General features: G+C 40.7%; 1 protein-coding gene across 1 annotated transcript in view; it reads left to right on the top strand.

Annotated features, from left to right (window-relative positions):
* poln (polymerase (DNA directed) nu) overlaps window positions 1-13,969 on the top strand; it is a 76,386-nt gene that overhangs the window by 375 nt on the left and 62,042 nt on the right. Inside the window, exons 2-12 of the mRNA XM_085350799.1 lie at window positions 577-652; window positions 2,039-2,407; window positions 2,643-3,880; window positions 6,446-6,564; window positions 9,182-9,949; window positions 10,349-10,518; window positions 10,614-10,726; window positions 11,218-11,354; window positions 12,510-12,578; window positions 12,658-12,718; window positions 12,983-13,047. Of these exons, the coding sequence (XP_085206925.1) occupies window positions 577-652; window positions 2,039-2,407; window positions 2,643-3,880; window positions 6,446-6,564; window positions 9,182-9,949; window positions 10,349-10,518; window positions 10,614-10,726; window positions 11,218-11,354; window positions 12,510-12,578; window positions 12,658-12,718; window positions 12,983-13,047 (3,185 nt within the window). The remainder of the gene's footprint in view (window positions 1-576; window positions 653-2,038; window positions 2,408-2,642; window positions 3,881-6,445; window positions 6,565-9,181; window positions 9,950-10,348; window positions 10,519-10,613; window positions 10,727-11,217; window positions 11,355-12,509; window positions 12,579-12,657; window positions 12,719-12,982; window positions 13,048-13,969) is intronic.

Genomic DNA, 13,969 nt, shown 5'->3' with positions numbered 1-13,969 from the left:
TGTCCGGCAGCCTCGCCTCTGTCAGTGCGCCCCAGGGTGGCTGTGGCTACGGCGTAGCTTGTCATCACCAGTGTGTGAATGGGTGGATGACTGGTTGTGTAAAGCGCTTTGGGGTCCTTAGGGACTAGTAAAGCGCTATACAAATACAGGCCATTTACCATTTATCCGAGGGAGAAAAATCAGCTGAAGCTTTTGTGCTGACATTCATTTCAAGTTGGGGTTGCTTTTTATTGCTGCGGAATGACAAAATCTGGAGGTGAAGGCATAGCAGGAAAAGGTTGGGAACCACTTCATTAAAAATAATAAGAGGAGAAAAAATATAGAATTTATGTATGAATTTGAAACACAAGAAAACTCAAAGAGACTGAAGTTTTGTAAAATACAACTTCTAGGAGGGCTGTTGCAAACTATTATTATAGATATCAGTGTTTTATAAGTTGCTGCTAAGTGCAGATGTGAAAAAGAATAAAGTAGGTCCCATCTCATTTAACATTTTACTGCTCAGTTTGCCTTGCATGCAAGTTATATAATGCTGTCTGTATTTAGTTCTGTGTTCTTTTGATGTGCTTGTGGTAGTGGAGATGTATAATTGCAGCCAGAGGGAGTCTTGGGCAGACAGCAGCTGGAGTCAGGAGGAGAGATGCACATATCAGTAAGTCAGATTAATGTTCAGATATCAGCTTTATCAACACCTCAACAAAATATTAAGCTGATCCTAATGATTATTACTCATCGTTATTGTGGAATACTGTGCGAAAGTCATGAGCCGCCCCTTATAAGTGGTCCTGAGCAATAGTTCTCCAAAGTTTTTCTTTGGCTGCTTTTTCACTCATTATCAGGGCAATACTTTTACTTAACTATTTTCAGAGGAATGTCTTTTAACCTCCTAGAACCTGGCGTCCACATATGTGGACATCACATTTTGGGTTATTTAGACCAAAGTACTCAATTTTGCTCTACAAGGGCCTGATATCCACTCACGAGGACATTATACTGCTACTGTTCTATTGAAATTTTAAACGAATATCCTCATATGTGGCTCTCATTTTTCTTAGAAACAAATTAGTAAAAAAAAAATCTGATAATTCTTTTATCAGACTGGGTCTCCCGATGAATGAGACCCAGTCTCATTCATCGGGTCCCAATCAGCCCAAATATCAAAGAGAAATTAAAAATGCATGCTGTGGAAGAGTTCGGGTCTTAGGATGTTAAGGCACTGACTCATTCAAGCAATATACGTCACCAAACGAACAGATGAAGCAGTGTTGTTTCTACACATAACAGACCACTTAGCAACTTAGAAAATCCATTTCCATAGACCTTAATGGATCAATGAATCCAAATGTGAAATTTTTGGTTAAATTCGTCAATATTTGTGGAGAACAACAGGAGATACAGCAGTGATTGTCTACAACCATCTGTAAGACATGATGGAGTAAAACATGATGCAGCCCTTATGGTTTGAGACTGCATTTCGGCAAGTGGTTTCGGCAATCTTATGAAAATTCGTGGAACTATGAACACAGAATAGTACCATCAGATATTGATCCACCATGTAATACCACCTGGGAAGCATCTGATTGCCAGCAGCTTCATTTTTTCAGCACGACAGTGATCTCAAACACATAAACGCTATCAGTCAGGGATTTGCCTCCCCATACACCAAACATTGACATTATTAAAGCAGTGTGGGATCATCTAAAAGCAGCCAAAAAGAGCTTTGAGTGTGCTTCAAGAAGCATGGTGATCTACTCAAGGCTACTGAAAGAAAAGACAAAAGCTTGAGAGTTAAGGATTTGATGATGAATAAAGGTGGTCATACCAAATATTGATTTTCTAAGCTCATTAGAACTATGCTGTTACCTCATATACTGTGTTGCCATGGCTGTTTGCACATAATTCAATAAATCTCTGTATTTATTTCCCATTTCTCTGGCAAAATCTAAAGAAATGATGGGTGATACAAGACTTTGACCCAGTACCCAGTACTCTGTTTAATTCAAGATAAAAGAAATTGGTTTTCCATGTTGTGGTCCAGGCCCCAGGTGTCTTCCCTTTCCACCGCTCACTATAATTCCTCCAGTGAGAGGCAGAGCTCTCAGACCTTGGCCATCTATCAGTACTCACAGACACCAGACAGCTCCCTGTCATCTCAGGCTTCCTGTTCTGCCTCCTCCTACTGGGATTTCTCTCTCCAAATGCAGACTGAAGCCTATTATCAGTACTCACAGACATATTCCCACAGAAAGTGCTCTGAACCCCCTGCTTACAAGTCCAGCCAGTCTCTGTCATTTTCTCAGCATGAGGTTCCTGAGACGCCAGCAACTTTCTGTCATGGAGACAGATATACCCTGTCCTTCCAAATACCAGAGAGGCTCTCTGAACATGAAACTACACCACGGAAAAAGTAAGAGACAAAGCAAATAAACATGCAGTTTTATTGCAGAGACTACTTATGTTTAAAGGAATCCCAAAATATATTAACACTGCTTTAGGAATTGCACTTTGATATATTAAAACTATGCAAATTCGGGTGATATTAAGAGAGACATACGTTTAGCATGTATTGACACTGTTCTGGTGCTGATGCTTGGCAGGATGGATTTTAAAAAATTGTTTGCTTATTTTCTTTTCACTTGTAGCTCAACAAAAGAAATCAGACCACCTTTCATCTTGAATATATTTCCAGACGATGAAGCTCCTGACATCATGCTTCCAACAACAGAACAATCTAATTGTCATAAAGAGGAGCCTGCTGCAGTTTGTCATCCAGTATCGTCGTGCCTTAAAATATATGAAAGGAGAGAAAGCAGGACATCAGGTGCACAGACAGAAAAGGTTGGTAAAGACAGCTGGCATATTGCCACAAAACTACAAGACACCAGAGCTCCAGGAAGTCGATTAAAATGGAAGCAGCCTCTATCTGACCCCACTGAAGCAGCCAGTGGTGGAGCAGGAGACAGAGTTGTGCTATACCAGCAGTTAGAATCTGAAACAATCAACACTGGAAGGGCACATCTACTCCCTAGTGTCTTTATTACAAGACAGGAGAACTGTTGTGATGCACATTTGCCCAAGTTGATGAGAAATATAGTTGGGAAGGAAGATGAGGTGCTGATAGCAGATACAGAACATATCACTGAGCTGGGAACCAGACAGATTTCAAACATATGCCGTGAAATTCAAAACGCAGTAAATGAAGCTGCAAGGAAAGAGAGAGAAAATCGAGATGTGAGTGCACTTCATGCAAAAGGATCTGCCTATGAAATGGAGCGAGTTGTGCCTGTGAGAACCATTGAAGACACCACAGTTAAAAGCCATTTGAACTCATTAGACATCGGAGACGATTTTGTTGACAGTGGCACTAAAAGAGAAACACGTGGGGAGAATGAAGAAAATGGTTTAGAATATATAGTCAGTGCCTCTGAAGTCAATACTGAACACTCCCTTGATACTGAGAATAAAGCAACAACAGTTGAACATGAAAATCCACAAAAGATCTCCATATCTTTAGGAAGTGGACTCCAGGATGTGAGCCACTGCTACACTGAAAAGCCTCAGAACAAGGGTCAGATTGGGACCAACACAGCAGAGAACGACCACACTCAGGAGCAGCCTGAGGCCAGGAGCGTCAGCCTCCAGGACAACAGTGCTGAAAACATAGAAAAGACAGAGGTGATGGAGGCCAAAATGGAAGCTACATTTCAGAATAAAACAATGGCAAACGCTAATCATCAGATGGCGCAGGGACAGTGTGAGACACATGATGGAAAACTTGCAGAGTTTCTCGGAATGGACACTGAAGAGGGAAAAGGGGGAGAAGACAGAGAGGCAGAGGAAGTGGCAGCTGTGGACAGTGATGTTGACAATAAATCTGCAGGTAAGTGTGTTGCTAGTGATGTTTCTGTAATATGATTATCCTGACATTGAATGGGGTTTACTTATATTGGGTTTACCACCGATTTTTACCTTCATAATGGCTAATTTGAATAGGTTAATTCAAGGTTTACGATTGTTATGCTCAAAAGAGTGGCAATCACAAGATTAGTCCAGTCAGGAACAGTATAGTCAAAAGAAGAGAGATATTTCCATTTGGGTTAATATTTGTTGTACTAAATGGAGGCAGGAGGAGCAGCAACGTAAACAGAGCACAGGAGCTGGTGTGGAGATGGCTTGTAAAGTGACTTGTAGATACACAGTAACTATACAGACTCAAACGACTGGAGAACTGGACAGGTCTTTCAGGAACTGTACTAAACTGGTTCAAAACATACGTAGAAAACAGGAAATACTTTGTATCAATAGGTAACTTCACATCTGAGCAGACAAGTATCACATGTGGAGTTCCCCAAGGTTCCATCTTGGGACCCCTTCTGTTTAACATCTACATGCTCCCACTGGCACAGATTATAAACAACAACAAAATAAACTATCACAGCTATGCAGATGACACACAAATATATATCACAATGTCACCAGGAGACCGAGGCCCTGTACAGGCTCTTGGTAAATGCATTGAGGAAATCAATGACTGGTTGTGCCACAATTTTCTCCAGCTAAACAAAAAAAAAACTGAGGTAATAGTCTTTGGCGCCAAAGAAAAACGATTACAGGTCACCAGAGAACTTCAATCTATACATCTAAAAACCACAAACCAGGCGAGAAATTTGGGTGTAGTGATGGATGCAGACCTAAACTTAGAAAAACACATTAAGACAATAACAAAGTCAGCTTACTATCACCTCAAGAATATATCAAGGATAAAAGATCTGATGTCTCAACAGGACCTGGAAAAACTAGTCCATGCATTCATCTTTAGTAGGCTTGATTACTGTAACAGCATCTTTACAGGTCTACCTAAAAAATCAGTCAGACAACTACAGCTCATTCAGAACTCTGCTGCTCGAGTCCTCACTAAGACCAAAAAAGTGGACCACATCAGTCCAGCTCTGAGGTCTTTACACTGGCTGCCTGTCCGTCAGAGGATAGACTTTAAAGTTCTGATGCTGGCCTATAAAGCTCTGAATGGTTTAGGACCAAAATACATCAGTGACCTCCTGACCCAGTATGAACCATCCAGATCCCTCAGGTCATCTGGATCCGGTCTTTTATCAGTTCCCAGAGTCAGAACCAGACACGGAGAAGCTGCATTCAGCTTTTATGCTCCTTATATCTGGAACAAACTCCCAGAAAGCCTCAGATCAGCTGAAACACTCAGTTTATTTAAATCCAGGTTGAAGACTCACCTGTTCTCAGCTGCATTTGAATAAAGCACCAAATCCACACTTTAAGCTTAAATTTCAAAACTTACATTTAACTACTGATTTTATCTACTGTTCTGATTTTATCTGTTTTGATTTTATATACTGTTGTTTGTTTGTTTGTTTGTTAATTAGTTAGTTAGTTTATTTGCTTGTTTTATTCAATTTTAAATCATGCTTTTTATTTGTTCTTGTTTTTAATGTCTCTGTAAAGCACTTTGAATCACCTTGTTGTTGAATTGTGCTATACAAATAAACTTGCCTTGCCTTGCCTTGCCTAAAGCAGCTTAAATAGCATGTCCTATTTGTTACAATCGGAAGTATAACAGAGGATTAGGTGATGTCTCAGGTGGAGTTTTGGCTAGCCTGAAATAAAACTATGCTTGATTTTTATAATCACTATCAGTGACACTGTCATATCTGTTGAATATGTTTGTTTCCCCTAAAACTCACCCCAGAGAGTGTGCGTTTAGATTTTGAAGGGCCCTGAAGAGACTATAAAGTATACGTTTGTATAACATCACACAAACAATATTTGACATGTAATTAAAACGAAAGAAGTTCATTTCTCAGTTCTATAGAGTGTCTGCCGTATGATTTAACCTGGAAAAAATGAGATTAAAATAAAACTTGGGCTGTTTTAGCTATGGTTGGATTAGAAAAAGCAACTCTAGGGGGTGCTAAAGCTCGTAAAGTTGTGTCAGACATCAGTTCCAGTGGCTCTCAGCCATTTTTCTTTCTTTGATTTGGCACTGATGACATGGCAGGGCTGAAGAGACTCAGCACTGATGGGAGACTTTGTGCCTGCTCACATTACAGCTGCATGAAGGTGCTTGAGTCTCAGCTGCAGAGACAATGCCGAGTCAAGACCCATTGTACACACGTACACACGTACACACACACACACACACACACACACACACACACACACACACACACACAGGCACAAACACTCTCGAACAAATTGGAAGTTGTGTCGTAGCAAAACGTCAGCTTGATCTTAGCTAAGATTTATAGTGTTGCCTGACCTTGTCCTATCACACACTGCTGAGGTGCCACACACACTGTGTAAGCATCCATACATGCTGCCTCAAACATGCTTACATAACAGAACTGGTTTATTGATTGAGGACTGACTTGAAAAGTGATGAACAGATGAAAAATGCTCTAACATCCTCTCCTAGGGAACTCAGAGGGAGAAAGGGCTGCTATGCCAACATTGTCCCAGGAGTGTGGGGCTAATTGGTCGTGGATTAGAGCTGCCCGTCTCAGTAGCAGCCAGCAGCAGCATGACAATGCAAAAGTAAGTTTCATAAGAGAAATGTTGCAAAATTCCAAAAACTGCTTTACATTGCAACCCTAAGTAATGCTCATAGGGCATAAATGCTGAGCTTAATTTATGCCTACTTAGCTCACATAATCAGTAAGATGGGAAGAGGACATGAAGTGTTTTGCCCATAACAAATCCGCTTTGACACTTCAGTTGGGTAGAAAGTGTACTTGCTAAGCTTTGTTGTCACTTGCAGTCTTTTACTTGTCCTTTTTCTTATACGTTTAACTGATGTGTCTTTATTTCCCCGTTTCTTCCGCTTATCTCTGCCTCTGCTTTTTTCACTGAAAAACTAAAAAGTCCTAAAATTTAAATACGTGCTTTCAGGTTAGACCAAGGCTGCTGTGTCTCTCATTTACATAGATATAAATGTAGCTAGTGTGAAATAAGAGTTTTGTCAGCAGCACTGCAGCACACAACAAGTAATGGGTCTCCACTGAGTCATAAAGACCCGACAGAGTCGTAGTCCATGATACATATTAGCTGAAAAAGGAGAGCAAACTGCAGAGAGAAAGTGCTATAAAGGGAGTAAGGGAGGTGGTTGGATGGATGCATGGAATGTGGAAGAGCTAATGAGAAGGATGCAGCAGGAGAAGGAGAGAAAAAGAGGGCAGGACTTTACTGTATTGCTACAATCAGCAGCAGACACAGCAGTCCATTCTCCCTCTCTCTTTTCACTCTCTCCATATGCATCAGTACTGGGCTATGGGCCACGGTCTGCCTGGGTTTTCTATCTATATCCTGTAGCACAGCACCCATGAGGGGGGTTCATGACTTTGTCAGCAGGAAAACGGGTTGTGTTTACAGGGAAATGAATGAAGTCTCTCCTCAGGGAGCTGAATCACAGGAATTCCTACCTCCCGGGTCGACAGCCAACAACCTGCAGAATTATGCACATAAATACAGTCACATATCATCTCTGAAAATCCTCAGAAATACCCATCTCTCTATCGCTTGTCAAGACTTCAAAGAACATTTGCACACCTGGTGCTTTTGGATAAAAAGAAAGGAGTTAAAGATATGAATAATATACATTTTTTAAAGATGCCATTAAAGTTACAGGGAGGGGAGATTGTACTTGTGGTAGATGGGACTTGGGGATCATAACAGTTTTGATGTTATGATCATTTGTACTGATATATTGAGTTCAGCGTATTCACATTGTATTTTTTTGCATTGAACTTTATAGATGTAGTTTTCAGGAATAGTTCTCGAGGCTTCTTGAAGGACATTCAAACCTCAGCATCTTTGGATGTTCTGGATGTTGGATGTTCTCAAGATGATCCCACACTGCTTCAGTAACGTTGAGGTCCAGGCTCTGGGGAAGCCAATGACTGAGTGTGTTCCGTAAATGTCAAAGTTGGGTTTGTCACTCCATAAGACCTTAGATTTTCACTATTTTCAGTCCAGTTCTTGTATACTTTGACAGACCACAAACTCTTCTCCCTGTTTTTGTTCTTTAAGAACAGCTTTTTGGCAGTTGCTCTTCCACTGAGGCCATTTCTGATGCGGCTTCAGTGACCAGTAGATGGATCAGCTGAAGGATCTCTCAGCTTCTGTGGCAGGTCTTTGCATGTCAGTATATGCCAAGTTTCCCAGCTTTTTATTATCTTGTTGGTGAAAAAAATACTATTTTTAAAAGCATTTTTCATCAGTTCCAGTGAAAAAATTGAACAAATACCTCTTTGTGACAGGCTGCAAATATCAAAAAGAGCCTAAAGATGCAGTTTCATTCTAATTTGTCCATCATGTGTAGACAAAGCTGACTCTTTATGCTTAAATTAATGATACTTGGCTTAATACACAAATAAAGAAACGTGGTCAGTTACAAGGACTAGGCTGAAAATATATGAAAAAGCAGCCAAAGAAAAACTTTGGGAGACCTTCAGAAAGCCTGGAGAACTATTGCTCAAGACCTCTTTAAAAAGTTACAAGAAAGTCTGGCTCCTTGGAAGGAAAATATAAAGAAATGAAGAGTGACACAAGTTTTGCACGGCACTATTTAAATATAGACGATAAATACTGTATATTTATTATATGTATGCTGCATGCAATTCAGCTCTGGTACATTAAACCCTTTTTAATGTAACTATTTATAGTCAAACAATCATCGTCATTCAGCCAAAGAAGCAAAGTAGAGCTGCTATTATTGTGTGTCTGTGTGTGTGTCTGCTTTTTTGACCCTGTCCCAGCTTCAGGCAGGTTTGTCAGACAGTATCGCGGCTGTGTTTCTGTCTGGGACACAGTGCTCAGGGCTGACTTTCACATCCTTCTTTCTTTGGCTTCTCTCCTCTTACCCGTTTACTTTTCAGGCCTTCTTTTTTATGCTCTCTCTCACAAACTGTGTGATCCTGCTACGTCAAAGCGCGAATGGGAATAATTAAATTACGTTTCTATTCTAAGTGCTAAAACAAATCATGTCCAACTAGAAGTTTTTATTTCATTCACTTCAGTCCTCTAAGTAGTGAAGTATTGATGTTCTGTGTAACAAAACCTGCAGGGACAGCGGGAGTCTATTTCAAGTGCCTGCTTCTTTTTTTCTGTGTCCTTTGTCGCTCTCTGCACATTATTCACCTTTTTTGTTGCTTAGACCACTAATGGAAGCACCAGAGGGAGTAGCTCGAGCTTGGTACTGGCCCCAACAATCACTGTTGCGCCTGGACAAATCCTCTTCTCAGTGCAGGAATTGACTTCAGCTGTTGTAGCACCGAAGAAAGAAAATCGAAAACTAAAAAATTCTCCAAGTCATCCTTGCATGAAACTTTCCTTCCCCCTAAAGAGGAAACGTGAAGCATGTCAGCACGAAAACACTGACCCTCCTGCCAAAATCAGCCTAAGCAGACGCCCTCCAAAATGGGAGCCTCCTCGATCCTCACAAGAGAAACCAAGGGAAGGAAGAGTTAGGGAGTCAAAGAGTGCCAGAGAACCACAGGGGAAAGCAAGTCCTTCACATGAAACAAGAGCAGCGTCTGGGGCGTGTACACATCTAGATGCCTCAAACCCAACTCAGCAAAACAGGCAGAATAAAATGGAAAAACTATCAAGGGAATTACCAGGGAAGGCTTCCATTCACCCCCCACTTTCCAAACCATGCAAACCCAAGCAAGCTTCATGTGAAACCAACCCCACCACAAGTGGGCCCAAAGGTTTCCAAAAACTAGTTAGGAACAGTGAGCCGCTGACCCAATCCAAAGCTGGCTGTCTGGCTGCAAGCTTGACATGTGACCCTAGAGTAAAGTACTCTGGAAAACTTAAACCAGATGAGAAGGTGCAGATGCTTGAGATCGCTGGGCAGGCTAAGGTGTTGGTGCTAACAATGGTGTACCAAGATGGAAGCACTCAGTTAGACGCAGAACAGGTAAGGACGCAAAATGTTTATGATCTACGCAGTCATTAGTATGAAATAACATAAATACGTTAAGATAAATTAGGATTTGTGAACTTGAGACACATTATTTCATTGCGGGTAACTTTTATTATCTTATAGATCAGGTCCTTAATGCTGATTGGCTAAAGTCTTCAAGCTCACTTCTGCATTCTCATGCACCAAACCTCAGATTGCTGAAGGTTGCATTAATTAAGAAAACCAAAACTGCATCAGTCAGCTAACGTTTACATCTTTAGCGGCTCAGAAAACTGGCTGAAGCTTGCCCTGTGCCTTTCATCACTGTGTAAACTGTATACTCTTGTTGTTTGCTTCATCATTAACTTGCAGCCCCTGTGCTCTTGTAATTCTGCTTTTTGTTCCCTGATATAGAAGCTCACTCCACCAGCGTGTGGCCTCCTCATACTAATGAAGAACGAACTGGACTGTAGCACGCCGGAGGGTGCGCTCGGCCCAAACGACACTCTGGTCTACTTAAAACTAGAACACACACCTGCATGGGCCCAACAACAAGTCCATCAGAGCCAGCAGCTCTTTACTAGGTCTGTGCTTCTATATATGTGTGTCTAATCGAGATCCACATTCGCAAGTGTTTGATACTAAAGCAGGAGTACTTAAAGGTGTGTGTGTCCCACAGAGATATGCTGCTACAGGTGCTATCGAGATGTCAACTGGTGGTGTGCTATAAATCCAAGGATTTGCTACGTACAGTTCTGCAGTTTTACAGACGAGACCTCAGCTGGAAACAAGGCATGACACAAAAATAAAAACAGTTTCCCTAAAGACCTTCACGCATGTACACCTGCTTCTAGCTGTTTATGCACAACACTGCTTTGCAAATTCATTGTCAACATCCACATTTATCAAAGACTTAAGTAATGCCCCTATCTGTTTCTTTATTCCACGTAGTCTAGTGTCAGTAAACCATCCAAGCCACAAACAGCTGGTAGAAAATTAGAGCTTTATTCAACAAACATAGTAAAAACACATTATGGAAGCAAGGCAGCGTGGCGCTGTTGGAAAATGTTTCCATTAAAGAGCAGGAGTCATGAAAAACATACACTGGACACTTAGATGCTTGCACACGACTCCTACAGCAAACATATTTGGTCATATACAATGTGAACACATCCCATATTTTATTGGTGTGACTTTATACAGTATTCATATGCCAGTCCCTGATCAGTGTGGAGGAAACCAAATGCTGCTCATTATCATGATGAGCTTTTCTCCCTATGCAGTGGCAGGCTGTCATATCCAGGACCCACAGGTGTCAGGGTGGCTGCTGGATCCCACAGACCCGTCCTCCTGCTATCAGGAGCTTCTCCATAAATACTGCAAAAGACCCCACACATTACCCGCCCTGGGTGCCCAGAAAGTAAGCTTAAGTCTAAATTGGCATTTGTTACACTTGACTGCTAAGTAATGTTTCTATAGGACAAATTCTTAGAGCTGGAAGTCTTGTAAGCAGCGTTTTTGGGACTACAGCATCTAATTATTGAAAAATTTAAGGTCCACTGGAGTGCTGCAAACCTGCTTGGATCTGGACTGAAGAAAATCCACACGCCCTATATTTATGAAGAAAGTTTGAATAGTAGAAAATAAAAACAAGGACTTTAAAACAGATCTGTGTACAACTTTTATGAAACATGAAATGAGAAACATGAACAAGCTAAAATGAGCCTGAGAGAAACTCCTTTGGACATATTCAACAAAAGCAGTTTTCTGGTAAGCTCTCTGCTCAGTGAAGAAGATATGAAGGGGGCTGAGTTATATTATGGGGCTGTTTTACTGGATGGGGTGCATTAACTCATTAAAGGTGTTATACAGTGATGCTATTGCAATCCTGGCTCCTTTTACAGTATAATAACCCACCACGTACATCTTAAACTGTAACATCAGTTTGTTCTGAGGCTGCTCGCTGTGTGTGCTGATCAATCTGAAGAGAAGAATCTGACTGTAGTACAGCACCTGTGTGTGTGTAACATAGAATAGGTCAATTCAGGACTCTGTGCGGACGTCCACGTGTCTGTCAGTTTTTTGTAACTCCATCTCGCAAGCAGACAAATCATGTTGAAAAGGGACATTAAGAATGAGTACGACGAGGGCACCTGCAAACAATTATAATCCTGTTCCTATCAAACTGAACAAAACTGCAGACTTCTGGCTATGGATTGTGGAAGGCTGATTAAGAGCCACAAAAGTGTGCGATTGCAGTGATTGCCTCAAGACGTTTGTGCCACGAAATGTCAGGTCTCGATATTTTTGCCCATTTCATTTTCACGTGAAAATTAAAAGGTCTGTTTTGTTAAATGTCGAATAGAAAAGAAGGTGATGCTAGTTATACTTTGACACCAAAGGATTTCAGCAGACAGTTGATGTTTTCATGTTTTTGGTGTTGTTTTTTTAACTGAAAAGATACTAATTTTAACTATAGAAGAAACCATGACTCACGAAGTACTTCTACACAACAAACCTGAATCATGTTCCTCCTCCCTTTTCTTTTTTCTCTCTTTGTTTGTGTCTCTCTCAGGTTTCTCAGATTATCTCAGGTCTCTGTTGGCTCTACAGGCTTAATATGAAGCTATGCTCTGAGCTACATGTAGGTAAATGCTCACATACAAACATGCACACACACACACACACCAACAGATTACCTAACTGATAATTTGTGTGTCCAGAGCCAAGGGCTGTGGCAGCTCTACTCAGATATGGAGCTGAACATGATCCCTGTTCTGGCAGGTGAGCACTGCTTTACTTTTTTCCCTCCAGACACTCAGAATTGTTTTAAAATACAACGAAATCTTCTCACAGATTCTTCACCCCACACCCTGTGAGATTTATTGTGAAAAATATCCCTGAATAAACAGAGTAAAAGCATGTAATACTGGATGACAATTAATTTTTTTATTGGGCTCTTCCAGTTTTCTATATCCACAATAAAAATCTGTCAGCTGTTGAAAGATTTGCTGTTAATGAATCAATAAATTCTTTTTCTTGTTTCAGCCATGGAGAGCCACCGCATCCATGTTGATAAGGAGGCACTAAAGAGAACTTCAGACTTGCTGGGGGTAAGATGGCAAAAAAACTCTGTGGTAAACTGAATGGTTTGACTGGTAGATCTTAAACTTTCACAGTCAGAGTTATTAATAAATAAGAAAAAGATTTCTAGAAGAAAAATAACTACTGCCAGGAGTTATTGGCCTTTGCAGTAAATGTTAATCCCCAACCAGAATACACTGATGAATCAAGATCAGTGCAAATATTTGTAAAAAGTGTGTGTTTGCATGCTGTGTTTTAAACAATTCAACCATTATTTCTGTGAGTTTGTGAAATAAGTTACAGACTAATGCAAAACTGGACATCCAACAAAACCCATTGGGCCAATGCATTAGTTAACATTCATGATATATACTGTAGATATTCTGGTTTCTTTCTTATGTTTAAAGGCTGTTGTGTGATCATACCAAATACGATACTGTATGAAAGGCTTGAAAGTCACCCCTTATATCTTTATGTTTTGCTTCCAAGGAGCCAGCCTGTCCGCTCATTTTTAAAGTGCTGTTGAGCAATAATACTGCAGGCTTTCTGAAGGTCTTTCAATTTTTTTAAAGTAGCTTTTTCACTCATTTTCAGTCAGTTTTGTTTTCTTTAACCTGTTAAATCGTTCAAGCACAAAAGGACACCTAACTCAAGGGATGAACTAGTGTTGTGCCCATACAGAAAAGATAATTTAGCAAAGACCCAGTTTTAAATGTTTTCTTTAGGCATTTTGCTGATCTTCAAAGAGCTATTAGCTGAAAATTTGGAATATCTCAGCATGGTGTGCAGCGCCTCAAAAGACGTGTCAGGCCTAAAATGCTATCTACTTCAGACGAACAGTATGTGAAAGTTATGTTGTTAAGAAATAGGAAAAATCCAACAAAAACCTGACATAGGAACCTCGGGTCCTTCAGTTGATCCATCTACTGGAAGGGAACTCATAAGAAAAGG

Source organism: Diplotaxodon limnothrissa, linkage group LG3 (assembly GCF_057381915.1).
Source record: "Diplotaxodon limnothrissa isolate DT_005_m linkage group LG3, D_limnothrissa_male_GT1.1, whole genome shotgun sequence".
NCBI classification, from domain to species: Eukaryota; Metazoa; Chordata; class Actinopteri; order Cichliformes; family Cichlidae; genus Diplotaxodon; species Diplotaxodon limnothrissa.
Note: the sequence above shows the minus strand (reverse complement) of the source record. Positions and strands in the feature narration are given on the sequence as shown.